The 19,445-nt window shown below is 50.2% G+C and overlaps 1 protein-coding gene across 4 annotated transcripts in view; it reads right to left on the bottom strand.

Moving 5' to 3' along the window:
- Positions 1-7,805: 7,805 nt before the first annotated feature.
- VTI1A (vesicle transport through interaction with t-SNAREs 1A) overlaps positions 7,806-19,445 on the bottom strand; it is a 349,036-nt gene continuing 337,396 nt past the window's right edge. For all 4 annotated transcript variants that reach the window (XM_086680876.1, XM_086680873.1, XM_086680878.1 and 1 more), the window contains one exon: positions 7,806-11,302. Coding sequence is in view for 2 of the 4 variants with exons in the window: in XM_086680873.1 (XP_086536999.1) it covers positions 11,209-11,302 (94 nt within the window). In the remaining 2 variants the exon portion in view is untranslated. The remainder of the gene's footprint in view (positions 11,303-19,445) is intronic.

Genomic DNA, 19,445 nt, shown 5'->3' with positions numbered 1-19,445 from the left:
CATTTCACAAAATGCTTGGGTTCCAAATATGGAGGCCAGTCCATATGTACGCCAGGGGAGAGGGGTAGCTTTTAGACTGGGGGTTTGGATCTAGGACATAATACCTAGGGACATACCTGGGGAAGAGACGGACTTGTCAATGGTGAAAGCTCCGTGAGGGGGGCTGAACCCCCTTTTAAGAAAGAAGGGCCATGTTCCAAGGCCAAGGGTTGGCACCACACTGGTTTCTAAATCTTGTTCATGAGTTTTTTCCGAGTATACCTTCATAATGTGCCCGTGGGCAAGGGAGGGGGAAGCACAAGGTTAATGGTCTGGTTTCCTGATAGGGAAGTGGGTGCCCCAGAGGGCAAGTGACTCATCCAGGCAGGACGGGCTCCGTAATTGGTAAGATCCAAAGCAAGATGAAAATAGGGAGCCCTGTATTCAGAAAGCAGGAAAAAAATGCCTTTTCTTTTTTTCCCTGGTCTCTCACTCTTGACTAGGCCTGGTGTTTCGAATTTTCTAGTTAACGTCCTTCTAAGTAAAGTCAACTTTTTAAAACACTAACGTGAATTTTACTTTTCATTTTTATATTGTGTAAAGCCAGTTTTAAAGGTAAATAGCAGAACATTAATACGTGTGTGGAATCACCAGTTACACAACACGTTTTGTGACTTGTTTCAAGAGGGTGCCTCAAACTGGCCGGAGGAGACAAGCTGGACTCAGGAAAGTTGGAAGAAGGGAGAAAGGGCTCCCCGAGGCTTGGGGGTTCTCCCAGGGGGAGTAGAGAGCCCCATGGGTGCTGGGCCCTGCTTTGTGACCTGGCCAAGCACTTGTCCTCCAGCCTGGTGGTCAGGCGCCCTTCTTTCCCAGCAGCTGGACTGACATGTTGTGCCCCAGGCCTGGAACAGGGGGTTGAGCCAGGCATCTCCCTCTTCTGCAGGATCCCTGCCCCAACCCCCAGCAGATGGGCAACCCCGGGGGCGGTGCGAGCTTTGTGCCAGGATGCACTAGGTATCCTAGGTCCCTGTATTGGGGCAGATTAGAGGCTCCTCCCAGTGAGTCCTTCACTAAATGTGCTCTGATGCTGCCAGAGTAAGGCAGGAACTGTGGCCGCCACGCCCCATCCCCAAGATGCTGTGGGCTGCACATGTCCAACCCTTGACCCTCCCCATGCCTGAGCCCAGGTGGGGGACAGGCTGGCAGCAGTTGCTGGGTGGAGGTTGGGATGGGAAGGCCAAGTGGAAATGGGGCTCCAGGGGGCTGAGAATCAGACCCCGGAAGCAGGGAGGCAGGACTGCATGTGAGCCCGGTCTCCAAGCTCCGAGTTCATGGTCCATTGGCTCGCTGGACTTCATTTGCAAAACACAATTACAAAGACAGAATTATCACAAATTTCAAGACAGTGACTGTAGATCATTAAGCACCCAGTGTGGGGCCCTTCTGAGTGTGGGGCCAGTTGTGCGTCCGCACCGGTCACAAGCCCATGCTATCGGCCCTGCATCCGAGACCACCCAGAAGCTCGGCGCACCAAGTCTCCTGCTCTTCCAGGAGGTTCAACACACCAGCGGCTGCCATCTTACTCCTACGCCTTTGGCCCTCGCTTTATCAGGAACATTCCCTTTCCACTGCCGTGGATGACTGGAGTTGGCAGGGGCCTACCCTCCTGAGACTTTCCAAATGACTTTCCCATTTGCCAGATGAGGCACCAAAGCCCCAAGCAGGCTCTGATTTGTTGTCATGAGGCCACATGCCAGGCTGGTGGCATGGAAGGGCCCAGAGCTCTGAGTACCTCTGGCCTGGAAGATGCCAGACTTTGGGAAAAGAGCAAAGCCTCGCGGGGGCTCCCTGCTAGGCTGCTCCTAGGGGTGAATCCACTGCTGCCACAACCACTAGAACTTGGAACATCATCAGGGCGTCTTCCAGCACGTTCTTAGCATCCACAGCCAAGGTGTTTGCCAGAGGCCGCTGTGGACTCGCCGTCAGGGGAGGGGGACTCTAATTCTCACTTAATTGTTTCTCACCCGATTCTTTTGGTGGAGACGGGGGTGGCGAGGGACGCTAGACCTGAGCACAGAAAGGACTTTCCCCGGTGATGCTAGGAGCTCAGCTGAGGGGACACCAGGGTGCCCGCTGCCAGTTCGTTCCTCAAGAGAGCAAAGATCTGACATTCAGGGCAAAAAAATGATCATAGCCGCCGGGGACGGACCTGAGTTTTTCTGTATGTGTTGGTTTAAAGACTGTAACTGAGGAATGTTAGTCCCGTGGTCTGAAGGACAACACTACCAAAGAGACCAGCGGTGCTGTGGTTGGGCCACGGCTTCCAGAATGTGGTGCTGTTTGAGTTACGTCTCCTTGTGCAGAGGAGGCTCGCCTAGAGGCTGAAGATCTGGACTCCACTCCTGGCCCCACCACCCATCTGCTGGGTGGTCTTGAGCAAAGTCTCACTCCCTCTCTGAGCACCATTTCCCCACCCGAACAAGAAGGTTGGCCCAAATGGCCCCTCAAGCCTGCGAAGCTAGAGGGTTCCATGAATTTGAGCCCAGCCACCTGGCTCTTGGTTGGCTTTTGTTATCCAAACTGTCGTCGAGGTGGCCAGCACGGAGCTCAAGGGATGCCGGTCCCACATTTGCTCATTTCCAACCTCACTCTCTCTGGCTGTCCTTCACCATGTGGGTTACGTCCCCTCACGGGAGCTCAGGGAGGCCTGTCCGGAGGCTGGGACCTGTGGCAGCCTCTGCCGGGATGCCCAGGCTCGTCCTGTCCCCAGATCAAAGTTTCTCCACTGTCTGGGGGAGGGTGACCAATCAGCCTCGTGCCCAAATCTGGATTCTGCTTCTATTTTCCCCTTTCTGCATGGGGGACAGAGAGAGGAAAAGAAGGAGAGAGAAGCCTTTGAAAAATGTCTCCTGCTCCATCGCTCAGCAATTCACCTCGCCGCTGAGCCCAGTGACACTCCCGTGGTGCACCTCTTAGCCACTCGGCAACTTTTTTCCCTTTTATGATATTTTGGGTTTCTGATTGCCTGCCAAGTCGAACCTTTATCATTTAATAAGCAGAAAAAAGAAAGAAAGAAAAAAGAAAAAGGAAAAAACCCCTCTAAGTCAGTCCCAATCTAAAGGGTCCCCATTCCTGTTCCCTGCCTCTCGGGGGCTGGTCCTGGATATGAAGCCAGTGCTGATGGGGACTCAACCACTTGCAGGCAAATGTCAACCCTACTCTACTCCAGCGGGGCCATTTTGCACACGTAGTCCTGGAAATTGCAAGAAGGCACGAACACACAGCACTAGAGTGCTTTGCGAGAATTCGGGGAGATGGGGCTTTAACCTCAGGGGCACCAGTGGCAGGTGGCAGAGGCATGGACAGCGCGATGTGCCTTTCAGACCCTGACAGTGACCTGCCTGAGATTAGATAGCAAGTCGGGGCTCTGGGAATGAAAGCTACTTTCCTACCCATGGCCCCCGGGGCCGTGGGATGACACAAGCTCTGTGTTCTTACCTAGCTTCTCCACCATGTGTCTTTGGGCCCTGGAACAGTAAGTCGATAGTCAATAAATATCTTTTGCCTAGATGAATAAACCTGATTACACCTCTCACACTTCAAACAGGGAGAGGTTCGGTTGTTCAGAAACCCTGTCGGGGACAGCAGTGAGCCCACTGAAGCCCCTAGCTGTCTCTTCGCTCTGTAGTTTCTTGTGGGGGGTGGGGTGGTGGTGGGCATGGATGAAGAAAAGATGGAAATCAAGCAGAGAGAGGCTCTGAGGGTCACCGTGTCCCTGCTATGCGGAGACCCCTGGATGCGGCAATGTGGGGAGGGGCTGCCCGGGGCTCTTCCCCAAATGCCAGATTGTACATTGTGAAGCCTTGGCCTCTTCTTATGTCAGCAGGGCCGGTGGGGGTGGGGGAGCAGGCTGGAGCAGCTCCGCAAGGAAAGCAATTGGCTGGAACCCCCTGCCTACTGTTCTAACTATCCCTCCACCACACCCCCGACCTCCTTCCTGCGTTCTCTCCTCCTCCTCTTCCTCCTCCTCACAAAGGCATTGCTGTGGGATGTGCCAGGGGACCCTCAAACAGTTATCTGGCCTTTGCAGAGCCCATGTGTCTCTGACCTGAGTGGTCCTGAGCCCTGGCCAGGATGTGTGTGGGCTTCTAGGGTTAGGCTGTGCCCCCGGCAACCCATTCATTACCCCAAAGGGCAGCTGATCCCAAGAGAAACCACCAGGCAGCCAAGGTCTCCTTCCCTTCTACCCTTTCTCCCAAAGATCACTAACTGCTCCCTCCCATGGTGGGTCTTTCCTCCCCTGGATCCGAAATCTGCTCTCAGGAGAGGGTCAGACAATTCACCCAGAAGGATCAGTGGTTGATGGGGCCGCAGCTGACCGGAGGAAAAGGAATCTGCATTTTTTCCAGGGTTTGAGGTCAGACATCAAAGGCATGGGCTTTTAAGGGTGGGATTTCAGGTATCCACCAGCCCACAGGGTGTCCCTGTGCAGAGACCTGGCTCATCGTACAACTGTACATGGTTTGGAGGGCCAAGGCCTGGGTCACTTGCTGTGTCCAAAAGAGAAGCGAACAAGGAGGGGGACAGTGTGTCTGCAGCCTCAGGGTGTGGGGCTGGCGGGTTTCAGGCCCTGCGCATTTAGCATCCAATGGCTGATGCTTCTCTACTGAATTTAACAACAACCCCATCCCCCAAAGACATGACGGATTCTAGCCACATCCTTGGCTCCTCTCTTCTGATGGTGTTAAGACAGAAAATTAACAGGAACGGGCAGTCTGGCATCCAAAGCGCTTAGCCCAGTGCCCGGCATGCAGTAGGCCTCCGTAAGTGTCAGCTGAGGGTGCCTCTGTGGCCTGGGTCTTTGGCAGAACCTTCTGGAGAGAAGCTGGAGCCCGAGGATGTATTTCATTCTCCACTCTGTGGGGCCTCATCATGTAAAAAAAAAACAAAAAAACAAAAAAAAAAACCATTTCTCTCCAACTCAGGTACTTTTCTCGGCAAAATAAGTCAAAAACAAAAAAGTTGAGGCAACAAAGCAGCACTGGGCTGGAGAAGGGCCTTGGCCACCCCTGTTCCCCCTCCCCCCCCCCCCCCCCCCCCCCCCCCCCCCGTACTGTCCCCTCCTGAGCACACCTGGGGAGGCCGAGGAGGTGGGGGAGGGAGGGCGCTGCACTGAAACGGTGCTGTCCTGCCCCCAGGAAAAGTCCAGGCAGCTCTCAGAGGAGCTGTGTGTGCAACAGATCAATATGGGCTTCGGGGCCGCTGAGCTATTATTCACGCCAAAGGGCCTTGTTTGGATGAAGGGAAGGAGGGGGTGCACGAGTTCACAGAATCACAGTCTGGAGCTCTGCTGCTTGGCATCTCCCCCTCTCTCTGTGATGCCTTCGTTATTTATGTAGCACGAGTAATGAGGTGATTCAGGATGAGGAAGTGCTTTTCCCACAGCATGCTGGGAGCTCCTTGAGGCATGACAACAGGGGTCGTGTGCGATTTGGGCCGGGGTCCTGGGAGATAGGCACCTTGCCTTTCCCGTCCTTTGGCTCCTCCTGAAGGAGGCCGATAACGGGCCCAGGGTGGCACAAAGCGGGGCCTTGATGCCCGTGCCCCTCCCTCTTGACTGCCCCCCCCCCCCGGGATGAGCCCCCCCCACCATTGCCTCTCCCCTGGTGCTGGGAATCCATCCTTCACCTATGGACCATCTGTTCCTCACCTCCTCACACATTCCCAGTCCCCTTGTCGTGTCACTTCGGGCCTGCCCCACCATCTTGTTTTTGCCCTATGGGCCTCTGGTAAGCTGGCTTTGGAACATTCATCTTATTGCTGACCTGGAACCCTAACGGACACGGCCAGTCTCTCTCGGCAACCCCTGTGTCTTCCCTCCTCTACAACAGAAGAGGATGCTGACTCCCGTTCCATCACCTATTTCAGGACCCTGTATCCAGCCTTGGTTCCCATCACACACAAATATTCTCCTGCCTGTGCCGGTCCACTCTTGGTCTCCCTCCTCGGATGCACTGCTTGTGGCTTTAAAAACTTCTCTGAGCTCTCCACACGGTCACCTGCCCCATTTTAAAAAGGCTGACATGTTGTCTAAGAGCTACCCGACTTGTCATAAAATGTGGACGGCCCCTGGCAGACAGCACTGGTTTGAGCGCGATGGGCTACAGGCAAAGCCATGTAAGCAAGAATGTTCCCTGGAATTTAGTTTAAGGTGATGAATTATAGCAGAGGACGAAGTCAAGTTTGAGGGCTGGCATGTCATCTCAGGCAACCAGTGTCTTTGGGAGTCAGACTGGGGATGGCTTACCACAAAGCCTTCCTTCCTTTTGGAAAAACGACTTTGAGCGTGTCTTTTGCTGAGGTGTGGAGTCCGTTCTGAAGGTGGCGAGTTGTCATGTGGCTAATTTGGAACAGATTGAAATGGAAGCTCGAGACCGCCCCAGGCCCTGGTGTGTCTGCTGTTTCTATGCCCACGGTGATCTATGAGGCTTAGGGCTGGCCTCACGTGGCTCGTGCCTGCTGGATGAGCCCCTCCCATGCCGCGGCTCCTACTGGATTGTCTGTCCTTTGGTGGGTGATGCTGAGAGGTGGTGGCTGAGCGAGGGACGTGTGCCGTCTCTCCCCTTCACATCCATGGAGCAGCTGCCCAAGGAGTCTGTCTTTCTGAGGATGCGTGGGTGGGAGGAAAACAAGCCGGCAGGAAAGTACTCCTTGTTCCTTGATATTGACCAGCACACCCCAGCCCCGACATACCAATGAACCAGGCCTCTGAGAGCGCTTCCCGGCCTATGTGAAACTTATCGAATCAAACCGGGTGACCAAAGGCAGCCGGCAGTTGCGGCACGGAGAATGCCACGGACTTCAGACTCGGGATGAAGATGGCACCTTTCCCCTCCAGCTCAGAGCCCACGGAAAAGCTGATGATCTCACCGGTGGCAAGTCCCAGAAAGGAAAAAAGACGGAAGGTCAATCCCAGCAAAGCATGGCTCCTATTGTCTACTAGGAAAGCAATGAGCTCATTGACTACACAGAGGCGCCCCGGACACCCCATCACACCCTCCCCACACCAGCCGACTGGACACACAAGTGCTCCTTTAAGAAAGCCCTACTTACTCTCCAGACCACAGTCCTCCAACCACACACTCAGCTAGCGGAGGAGACAAGTGGACCAGAAACAAGGGACTCACAGAGGTTCCTCTGAAACCAGCCCCAGCCACAACCAACCAACAGTCCTTGGCTCTGGATGTGCATTTCTCCCAGGAAAGCCATTTCTCCCAAGCGCCAGGTGCCCTGCTAGGCTAGCAGTTCAAACCAGAGAGACGAGGAAATCATTGCTTGTAGTTAATTCTCAACTACGTAGACAAACGGCTATAAATATTTATGACGGGAAATTTCATTATTTAAAAATTCGGCTCTAAATTTCCAGCTAACTCCAGGAAGAATGCTTGCTGAACAGGTTGCAAATTAAGAACAATTATTTTTCTCTTCTGCATTTGAATAGAACTTACAGCTAAAGTCATTTAAAGGGGTTAACATCAACCTTAATTAAATATTAAAGTGTGCCTGTACCTGCTGCTATTGTTGCCCCTTCGAATAAGATATAACCTATTTTTGACAAGTTTTCATCTTTCTCTGTGGAAGACGCTACATGAAATCAAATCAGTGGCAAAGAGGAGAGTAATGAATAATCTATTTCATATTCCAACAGTACCCAGAGCTCGGAGTGGAAAAATATTCAGTCAGACGATGGCAAGAGGCTGCTAGGGTACCACATGACACAGCTAATGTTTAAATAATAATAATAATAAAAAGCGATAAACAAATCATTAGCCCTTAACAGTTGTTTAATGCAATTTGTTAATGAACGTAATGGTGGGGACTAATAATGAAAGAAAATAAAAGCGTCTAAACAGGCGCCAAGTTGCTGGCGATGCGCAATTATTTCCTTGTCAAGTTTTTATGATTTAATGAGCCCCTCTGGGACTGACGGCTGTCAGTCAGTCGTGACTTTTTGACACCATTAGAACTTCAAATACAGCAGCAGGCAGGCTGTTTTCCTCGGATTTGAAATACTGAAATGATCTGACAGTTTTAAAGAAAAGATGTGCAAAAAAAAAAAAAAAAGGAGAAAGAGAAGGAGAGAAAGACAGTTGCTTTCTTTCTTTCCAACCCCCCCCCCCCCTTCTTCTATGGGGTAGATAATCTCTGGATGCTGTTTGGTAATGAAAATCCAATCACTGAGGTCATTATCTGATGAGGTTTTTGGAACAGGCAGGCTTTTTTCCCCCTCTTTATTTCTTTACTTAATGATAACCCTCAATGGGCTTGCCCCGCATGGGACGGTCAGAGCTGCACAATTTTGTTCACCATTAATTTCAGCCTTTGAAGCTCAGGGCTCAGAAGCAGTAGCAAAGCAAACCCCCCACCAAGCTGGTTCCAAAATAAGACAATCCAGCCTGCCTTAAACAGAATAGCAAATGGCCTCCCAGCCCAGGCCTGGCGGCTGACGTCAGGCCCATCGCATATGCAGGCATTCGCCTTCAACACGGAACATTTAAAACTCTTTACAACTTAAGAGACTTTAATTAAATTGCTTTTGATTCCGGAGCAGGGTAGCATCCGCTTTACTTTATTCGGTCAGGGAAACTGTTTAGTCTGCATGAATTTTATATGGCCAGGGCCTCCTTCTCCTCTTCCTCCTCGGTGTTTCTTCGTCTTCACCCCCCACCCCACCTTCCCACTGAACCTCATTTTTTCAGCACAGGCTCTCAACTGGAGAACTGGTCCGCAAAATCGACATAGGAAGTTCCCAGAGCCTTTCACAGATCTAGGACCTGCTTCGAATTTGTGGGCTTTCTCCCTTCCCCAGTGGAGCAGGGGAGTGGGGAGAAAACCGTGTCTCCGGTCTCGAATTTCTCCTGCAGCAGCCGGAGGGCCAGGCGGGAATTGTCGGGACTTCAGACCAGCCTCCCACAGAGCGCTCACTACCCGGGTCTTGGGGGCCGCTCTCAAGGTGGGTTTGATGGGGCTGGTAGGCCAAGGGTCATCTGGTCAGATTCTCTCACTCTCAAGGTTGAACCGGGGCAAAATCTCAGGCAAGAGCTGATAAAGAGGTAGAACTGGAAAGGAAAAGCCATTGAGAGGGAAGCAGTGCCCCTGGCCCCCGCCCTCCACTTCATCTACTTCAACATGAACGCAAGGCGTTAGTGAAATATTGAGGAGCCAGCGGGTTTAGATGATCAGACCAACCTGGCTTGCTGGGTGGCCTTGGGAAGAGGCGTGAGGCGTATATAGCTGGATAACTGGTTACCCGCTTTAGCTGAGATCAACAGTTTCCAAAGAAGCCACCGGAGAGGTCGGTGTAATACTTCCCCACCATTAGTGTTTTGGAACGGGAAGGAGGTTGTTTGTTTGTTCCCCTGCTTTTTAATGGTTTCTTCAATGTGTTCAGCATGTACAAAATCCATTATCGGAATAAAAGAACCTTGCTGAGATGGATCCCTTAAGCTGATAGGAAAATTAGCACTGCCTTCCCACTCCTTCACTGTCCTACTTCCCCCTGCCAAAATCCCATACGATCCCTGCAAAGTAAAGGCTGCAGCTTTATTTACACAATACTAAATGATTTATCTGGACACACGCAGGCCCTGGCCTGTTTTGCTAAGTACGATCTCTCCGGTGGATTTTGCCATTCTGCATTTCCTCTCTAAACCATAAAGGTTCTTCTCGGAGTTGGGGCAAAATATAAAATAAAGTGCCCCATCCAGGTGATCTCAATCTCTGGGCACAGGTGGTTAGTATTTTTTATGAAGAGAACAGGTCTGATTTTTCAAGGATTCAAAGCTTCCAATTACATTCAAAAAGATAGTACGGACCTTGTAAATGCCAATGAAGTCTTAAGAAAAACACATTTTGCTTTATGACTAGGGGGAAAATGACCTCAGCTTGGGCAACTTGAAGCCTGATCATAAATGAACTCATTTTGAACGCAATTCCCGGTTACCTCGGACAGAAAGAAACCAAAAACAATCACAAAGCATGTCAGAGGTTTGAATACACAGTGAAGTCAGGAAGGCTGTGCTAACATTTTTTTGTAGAAAATCCAAGCCGTCCTTTGTAACACGCTGCAACCCCCCTATTCTTTTGAAGGAGGTTAGTGAACATTTTCCATAAAGTTTATTTCTAGTGAATCATCCTATAGGACTCTATGCCATATTTATAATCACATTTGAAATTTCACACTGACGGACTCATGTTCTTGCTCTTCCTGAAATATTCATGTTCTCTTTACATACTGGAATGGATGTGGAGGGAACCTTGTCAGACCTTTTGCATGTATGAGGGCTGCTTTTGGCGGTGCAGATATTAAAACCGAAAGGATACAGAGATGCTTACACAGGTCAGGGGAGAGGGGGTCACAATTAAATATCGTGCCAAGGCTTACTTTGCCAGCAAATTCTAGGGACTGTGGGATTTGGGGAAGGTAAGGAAATATTTCATGTAGCCAGTAAGCAAAGTTATGAAAAGTGGATCTTGGGCAGACTCAGCAAAAATATTCTTGGCTGTAAAAAAAAAAAAAAGTATATATATATATATATATATATATATATATATATATACACACATGCATAGAAAAACAGAGAAAGTGCTAAGTCAATTTCCTGCACAAGTGCCATTAAATATCCACCTTTACAATGAAAGCACTCAGGCAGGTAGACTATATTCATTATGCCTGGGTAGGAACAGGGCTTGTTTGCTGGAGTGGGTCACTGGCTGTAGCCTCTGTTTTTCTCTGCATTTTTATCCTTGGACATCACAGAAGGGCAATTTGGAGACAAGAGATGTGTGACAAACAGCACAGCCCATCAGATGCCCCACGACTGACTCATCGTGCCCTATCCCAAACCATGACCCCTGACACGTCCACGGGGCAAGGAAGAAAGTCACCAAAGCTATTTTGGTTAGTAGATGAAATTACCGAAAGGCAAATAAACATTCACCTTCTCCTACAAAAAACAAATCTGGGTGAAGACAAACCTAGAAAAGGAAACCGACCCACACGCAAGCAGGAATAGAAAATATTTTTACACTCTGTGCTTCAGCCGAACAGTGGTGAAGAGGGAGGGTCGTTCAGGGCCTGTCGGCGCAAAAGAATGATTCATGTGACCATTTTGTCTTAATTACTCAGAACAAGCCGTTGTTGCTGTTTATCAGGGAAGAGCAGAGCCATCAGCGTCTTCTGACAGAAAAAGTGATTGCCATCAGGATGGTGACAACGAGGATGATGGCCAAGATGACGACCAGGATGCGGTTCTGGATGATTCTAGGAAAGAGCAAAGGAAAAAAAAATATCACAGATAAATGAAGGACTTTCTGACCAAGACCAGTCAAGACCAAGTTGGCTAATCAAACGACGGTTTCGCAGGTGGGGGTAGGGAGCCCCGTGTGGGGCTTGAGTGTGAACGCGCGTGAGTACGCACGTGCATGTGTGCGCCCACGAGCTTTTTGGGTCTACAAACGACGCACGAGGAAATGAAACGACGCACGCGGTGACTGTCACGCGGCACTCAGAGAAATGCTAAGGCGAATCAAATGGCTTTCCAGGCTCAGGGTACCATGTAGTAATCTTTAAGCGATCAAGGGCCCCACACGAGCTTCTCTTTTTAATTTAAAATGTGAGACAAGCCTCATTTTTTTTTGCAGTGTTTCCCGTTAAAGTAAAAGACTCCAAGGAAACATATGTCAGTGAGGTACTTACCTGTACAAAAATACCTGGGGAAAAGTAAAAGAGAGATTTAGGAAGAAAAGGACAGGATTAAGAAGCAAGTGTCAAACTCGCAGCTCAGGCTGTGAAACCGTCATCTGTCACTGGGGCTCACTGCTCGGTTACACCAGGAGGAAACGTTACGTTTGCTCCGTAACAAAAAAAAAAAAAAAAAAAGATGGAAATGAGAATTACAGAGTACCCGAGCGCCTTATGTGCTTTGCTTGGTGGGCCCTCACCTCTGGGGATTCCAGGGGCCCAAATATAAGCCAATGTGAATGACGGGGAACTGGCAGGTCAGGAGGAGACCCAGAGTAGAGACACGTGCTCCAAGATGCTTGCAGAGAGTTTCCAATGAAGTTGCCTCACAGCGTGTTAGCTCAGTCTGAGAAAAGGGGTTGAGCGACAGAATGCTTTGTTGAGACTGTCAAAGGGGACCCAGGTCAAGTGGCCTGACACACACACATCCCCCCCCACCCCGCCTCCTACAGAACCCACCACAGCAATAGAGCGGCTGGCGGTAGAGGCAACCGTCCCTGTGCCTAACACCCCACAGCAAATCCCATCGGCCTGTTCCTGCAAATATCAAGCAGAAAAAGGTCTGCTGTCTTAGTCTCACGGAGACCCTGCCCTCCTACTTTTGTATCTCTGTGAAGAAACATTTGGAGGGTGCTGGCAGGCTTTTCTAGCTTCCGGATGAGTTTCTTTCTCATCGGAAGGAAGGAAGACATCCTTGTGGCTTCAGCTGGATTTCTCCTCGCCCACCCCCTCCTTCTCCAAACCTAAATGGATGGATGGAGAGATGGTCACATCAGACAAGCCCCCTCCCCCGTGGCCCCCTGGAAGGACTAGCATCCTTGCCTCCTGACAGGTTACAAAATGATCACATTTGCTGACACGTCTTCCGCAAAACTGCTTTAGTGCCTGTGTCCACTTTCCTCGAAGGAGATGAATGGTCTGCTCGGTCCTCATTTATCACGGAAGGCTCAGCTAAGATCTGTCTCGTTTATTTCTTCCCTTCCCCACTAGAAAGGCTGCGCCCTGGCATTAATTCTTCTGCCATGACAGCTAATTCAGACTTAACAGGCCATATTTACTCAGGAGGCAGGAAGATTCTCTGTCCCCCAAATAAATAAATAGAAACAGGACTCCACACCTTGTTAAAGTGAGGCTAATTATGAACACTGATCGGTGCTACTTGGTGGCTTGATTTAAAACCCAAATTGATTTTTTTCCCCCTCTTCTCTGGAAGGGGGCAGAAGTCTTCAGAGCAGGCTCTACACATCCCGTTGGCCCAAGTCACTGTCACAATCTCTATTTACCACAGTCATCTGCGTCAGACTTGCAGAGGAAATCAGCAAAATTGAAACTCAGCAGTGAAACAGATTAAAAGCATGAAAACTCTTTAAAATTCTGCCTTAAGTAATATACGGTAGTGTATCTCTCGGTTGACAACCATTTTATTTGTGGGTTGAGGGCCCCAAGGCATCCATGATGCTAATTTATAAAGGATTAACCGCGGGTGTTACTTGTTTAATCTGAAGCATGGTTAGCAAAATGAATACACAGGAATCCCTGAATCCTCAGCTCTTCCCTGGCCTTCCAAATTGGGCTTCCCTCATCTCAAGGCCAACAGGGGTGTGATTCCCCCACAGTCATTCTTCACAGCTTATATGTTTAATTCACTCAGCACATAACCGATCCCAGGAGAGCCTGACCTCTCTGCTGGGGTCACAGACATTCAGAAAGACCGAACTGTCCACTCACTCCTTGGTGTGTCCGGAGCCCGGAGCCGTCTCCTCTACAGCCCCAGCACACACAGGACAGTTGCTGGCACACCGCACTCAAAAGAGACCCACCCGAAGGATGATCATCAAAGAACACAGCTCCTGTAATTGTAATGGGTCCATTCAAGGGTGAACGGAGGAGAAACCTGCGCAAACTCAATTTGCAGGAAAAACGCAGGGAGTCCGCACAGAAAAGGCTGAAGTTACAAGTTGAAGCAAACCCCCCCAAAGAGGCAACTTCATGCCATATGCCTTCTCCGAGCGCTGCTGGGTCTTCTCCCTGAAGCTAAGAGAAGGAACGGTCCTCGCGGAACGGAGGCGGGCGGTGGAGGATGTGCGCAGGAGAGAGCACTTGCTTTCAAACCAAGGGCTGGCAGATCTTTAGGACAAAGCGTGTAGAAGGGGGGGGTGGGGGAAGAGTTGGAGCAGACAAGAGTTGGAAGTAAGCTTGACTCAGGCTAGCAACCCAGCTTTGGACCTCAAAGGTGTTATAGGTTGATATGGTGCCTCTAAGGACCAGAAAAGGGAGCTGCTGGGGCCCGTGAATGGATAGGAACCAGGCAGCCCAGAGCAGGGGAAACAAAGGCTGGCATTGGCGGGCCCCATCTGTGAGGAAGCCTGGAGTACAGTCACAGCCAGGGGCGGCTGGCAGGTATTGCTGTAGGCAAAGCAGAAAGGAACAGGGAGTTTGCAGAGAATCAGAAAAACAAGCCGGGAGAGGGGTTCCCAGCTAGCGAGCCAGGGAAGGAACTTTGGGGAAGCCCGAAGTAACTTCTTTCTAACTTTGGGCAACCGGGGGCTTTACGTTCAGCTAGGTCTGCAGCAAGCTGTCTTAATCTCCCTTTTGAAAATGCAAAGTGTGTTTACCCAGTAAATAATTTAAGAAAGAATATACACTTGAAAGAAGACATCCATTGAAACAGCCAGGCTAAATTGCCTCCGGGCAAAAACTTGTGCATTTGCATGCTGCATTCTATTAAGTGAGCACACTGTGGCTTTAAAAGAACGCAGAGCCAAATTAAAAGGAATGTGGGCCCGAAACATCAAGGATTCTCCAAGTTTACATTATGAATCACAGTGCTGTTGATACAAGATGAATTAACCATTTACTTTGAGGCTGAACTCACAAAGTACTATTGAAAATACTGATCCCCGTGTGGAACCCTGGGAGCGGCTAATCTTTCCATTGCCAGTCTCCTCCCCTTCTGGAAACAAGCTCCTGCGTGTGGCAGCGGGATCGAGGGGACTGGGTAGAGAGGGGGCAGGCGGGCGTGGCACGTGGTGCGGTTCTCTCTCCTGCTTGAGAAGCCCGGAAATTCCAGTCGCAGGAGGCGTCACCCTGTTCTCTACTTCTAGGCACAGACGGCTCTCACCTGTCCCTTGAAGTTAGGTGCGGCCACGTGACTTGCGTTAAGTCAACGAAATGTGAGCAGAAGTGCTGGCTGTCACTCCCATGCCAGGGGGTGGCATCTGACTTGCAGTGTTTGACTCTCAGCTGGCTCTTCCCTTGCCGTTCTCATTCAGGAGGCTGTATGTTTCAGGAGTGGAGTTACAGGACGGCGGGCACTGCTCCTGCCTGGATCCCCGACTCATCACATGGAACACCACCGCCCAGGAGACTCCCCTGGACTCGCAGCAGAGTTGTCTTAAGACGATGAAAAATGGCTTAATGAGATGGGGTGCACCCACGTGACTTAGGCCATTCCAACCGAGTGAGTCCCAGGAGCCTGGCTTCGAATGCTGCGTCACCTGGATCATATGGGGTGTGGATGTTAGGCCTGGATCTGCTGCAGCCGTTTTGTTTCCACAAGGGGAGCCATCCCGAGAAGCTGACCCGCGGAGGATAGCGCAGTAGAAAGAATGGCAGAGAAATGGAACCCTGGTCCTGAAAACATGGTGAAACCCTGTATCAAACGACCCTTCCTCTGGACTTTGGGTTAGATGAGAAAAAAGTTAACTTAATTTCTCCAGTTAGTTTGAGTTAGGTCTTCTGTTATTTGAGACCTAAAGGCATCGTTAGGTTGATTCACCCAGATTCCAAAACCAAGTCCTTGATCTACAGCGTGTCGTTCCCACTGCTTCCATGAAGAATTTCCTGACCGTGACCTTGTCTGACTCTTGTACTTCCCTGTGCATCCCTTATCACACAGTTTTATGATTTTCTGTTTCTGCGCGGGTTTCTCCAATAAAAAGTAGACTCTAGGGTCTGACTCTCCTTTGTCTTTTGTATTCCTAGTGTCTCAAACAGAGGTTGGCACAGACATTCTCAAAAATGTGCTTGCTGAATGCATGAAGGAGAGGCTCTACCTACAAGGGCTCCTCTGAAGGTTTATGTTGTGTGCTTCCTGGTTTCTAAGGGCTGCACGTAGATGAGCACAGCTTTAGGAGTTAGCTATTAGCCACCCTCCCATTAAGGATGCCAGCAGTGTCCAAACTCTTTTGCAAGCCTGCATTCATTAGCTGGAGAGTGCCCGACACTCCATAGGTTCAGTGCCCCGTCCTGCACAGGCTTTCCTGCCTGGCCAACGGGCCTGAATAATGATGCCCCACCTCTGGGGTCTGACAGAACAGGAACAACGAGCAGAACGATTAGCAATCATGAGAGCATGGGGTAAACTGTGCCGAGGAGTCTGCACCTGTGTCTCTCTGGGAAGTTCTCAAAAACACGGGCCAAGGGAAAGGCTCTCTAAGTTCGATATCAAATTCAACGTTAGCGTTCACCAGAAAGAAATGCAAACAGGAATAGGGGATATGGTTCCTTGTCATCAGCCTGTAACATTAACTTGAATTTGAAGCATCGTTTTCAAAGCTGGGCACACGGTTGCATCTGAGCTAGAGTTGTATGGTTGTTCTGCCCCCCTGATACGTGGCCATCCAGGGTCTTCTGTATTCTGCATCTTTGGGAAGTATCCTCAGGCTCACCCCAAGAGTTCAGGTAGGGTTGACCCCAATTCTCTGATTCCACAGGTAGACATATGACCCAGGCAGGCCCAGGTAATCACAGCTCTCTATTCCTTGCACAAGTATTTGTTCAGGAACTGGCACGTCACCGGAGCCAGATAGAGACCTCTGGGGATTTTTTTTTTTTTTTTTTTCTGGAAAGTCAAGAAAAAGGTACTCTCTTTACTGGGATTGATTGTAGGGACAATGGAAGCCTAGAACAGCCAGAGGCCATTCTTATCACCCTGCAGGATGGCAACCTGCCTGAAAGATGCCAACATGGAGGAACACAGTGTCCAGAGATGAGGAAAAGAGATTGATTCCTAAAAGCATTATTTGGACCCTTGGATCCTGCTGCGTGCAGGAAGAGTCACACTGAAACTTCCCAGTCACAGGAGTCAAACACTTTCCTTTGGATTTCAGCAAGTTTGGTTGAGACTTCTCTCACTTCAACCATACTGATTTTACTGAGGTGCAGTGTCTCTCTCCACCCCACCCCATTCATGTCCACCCAGAACCTCAGAAGGTGACCGCAGTTGGAAATAGGGTCTTTGCAGATGTAATCTGTTAAGGATCTTGAGATAAAATTAGGGTGGTGTAGGGTGGGCCCTGGATCCAGTGACTGGTGTTTTTATAGGAAGACAGGACACAGAAAGACGCAGGGAATAAGGCCATGTGAGAGGTTGGTAGCAGAGACTGAAGAGGTTTGGCTATAAGCCAAGGAATGCCTGGGGCCACAGAATCTGGAAGAGGTAAGGAAGGATTCTTCTCTAGAGCCCTCAGAAGGAACATGGCCCTGCTGACTCCTTGATTTCAGATGTCAAGCCCCTAGAACTGTGACAGAATAAATTGCTGTCGTTTTAAGCCACTCAGTTTGTGATACTTCATTATGGCAACCCCAGGACACAGATACATGGGAGTTTTGGATCCAGAACAGGATATGGACCTGGCCATCTTGGCTTGGCCTTTCTGAGGACTGGTCTCCATGTCTCCACCCACGTTTCCAAGGCTGCATCACATATTCACTTTGGGACTGTACAAAGTCTTCCTCTAAGGGCAGGAGAGTCCCAGCCTGGTTCCCTGGAAATTTTGACCCGAGCTGTGGGGCCCCTAATCTTTAGGAGCTGTTGTTTCTTTCATCTCAGAATGAGAATTTCCATTCATGAACAGAGCGGGCATCTGCCCAAAGCCACATGGGATGGGGGACCTGAGAGGACTTGTCTCGTAAGACTCCTGCCTCTGGGATAAGACATTTAAAACAGGAGGAGAACCAGGGCACCTGGGTGGCGCAGTCGGTTGAACATCTGACTCTCGATTTCGGTGCAGGTCGTGATCCCAGGGTGGTGGGATCAAGTTCCATGGCAGGCTCTACCCTGAGTGTGGAGCCTGCCTGAGAGTCTCTCCCTCGCTCCCTCTGCCCCTCTCCCCTGCTCGTGCATGCGCGTGCACGCTCTCTCGCTCTCTCTCTCTCAAATAAAAATAAATAAATAAATAATTAAAAAAAATTAAAACAAAAATAAGAGGAAAACCAGACGTCATCTCTGGGCCAACGTACTAAGCCATCACCCACCATTCATTGTCCACACTTCCTGACCTAAGTTGAGGAGAAGTGGGTTATCCGGCAGCCCTGAGGGAACAGGGCACAGGAGGGATACATTTTGATAGGTGGAGAAAGGAGCACACTCCAGCGAGGAACCCAGGAGACAGGGACGGGTGCCTGAGCCCTGGCACACCTAGGTTAGGTCCTGAGTGAGGACCAGAGTAGCTTAACCCCACTTCCAAATTTCTACTTAGTTCAACAGGGATCAGCAACTGTCTTCTTGTAAAGGGACGAGGGAGCAAATGCATTAGTTTACAAAGGACCACACACTGGGGGCTTCAACAACAGAAATTTCTCGGTCTCACAGTTCTGGAGGCTAGAAGCTAGAGACGGAGGTATTGGCAGGTTGGCTCCTCCAAAGGCGGAGGGAGAATCTGTTCCACGCCTCTCCCCTGCTGTTGGTGGTGCGCTGGCAATATTTGGGGTGCCTGTGTCACCCTGATCTCCGTCTAGGTGATGGCCGTCTCCCTGTGCGTGTATCTGTGCCCGAGTTTCTTCTTTTTATAAGGACGCTATTCCTACTGCATTAGGGGAGCACCCTGCCGTAGTATGCCTCATCTTAACCAGTAACGTCAGCCTATTTCCCAATAAGGTCACGTCCCACGGTCCTGGGGTTAGGGCTTCGACACATGAACTTGGGGGGCCAGAGGGTCAGAGGAGAACACACTTCAACTCATGACACTAATATTCAGGCTTTGTGGACCATGCGGTCTCTGTTGTAAGTGCTAGCTTTGCCCTTTGTGGCGCGAAGGCGGCCCTAGACAACGTAAGCGGGCAAGGGTAGCTGTGTTCAAAGAAAACTTCCTTTTAGGAAACGGGAGTTTGAATTTCATATACTTTTCATACGTCAAAAAAATTATTTTGATTTTTTTCAATCATTTAAAAACGTAAAGGGGGGGGCACCTGGGTGGCTCAGTCGGTTGAGGGTCCGCCTTCAGCTCAAGTCAGGATCTCGTGGTTCCTGAGTTCGAGCCCCACATGGGGCTCTGTGCTGTCAGCCTGTCAGCACAGAGCCCACTTCGGATCCTCCGTCCCCCTCTCTCTGCCCCTCTCCCACTTGCGCTCTCCCAAAAATAGATATTAAAAAAAAGAAACAATGTAAAGTGATTTTGGTCCTGTGGGCCATACAAAAACAGGCAGTGGGGTAACTACAGTTTGCTCGCTCCTGGTCTAACAGCTAAAAGCTACGGAAGGCTGGCCCTTTTCTGCTGGAGAACAGGGTGGTCCTCAGGCCACGCACAGACAGGTATGGCCGGTTTGGCCAAGTCCTTCCGAAGAAAAAAGGTAACACGAGAGTCGCAGCCCTGTGGGAGCTCAGGGTGTCACGATGAGCAATCAATCACAGAAACCTGACAACAAAGGCCATCATTAGAGC

Source organism: Puma concolor, chromosome D2 (genome assembly GCF_028749965.1).
Source record: "Puma concolor isolate L17-30 chromosome D2, mPumCon1.1.hap2, whole genome shotgun sequence".
In the NCBI taxonomy this organism is placed as follows: domain Eukaryota; kingdom Metazoa; phylum Chordata; class Mammalia; order Carnivora; family Felidae; genus Puma; species Puma concolor.
The sequence above is the reverse complement of the archived record's forward strand: the minus strand, read 5'-3'. Positions and strand labels throughout refer to the sequence as shown.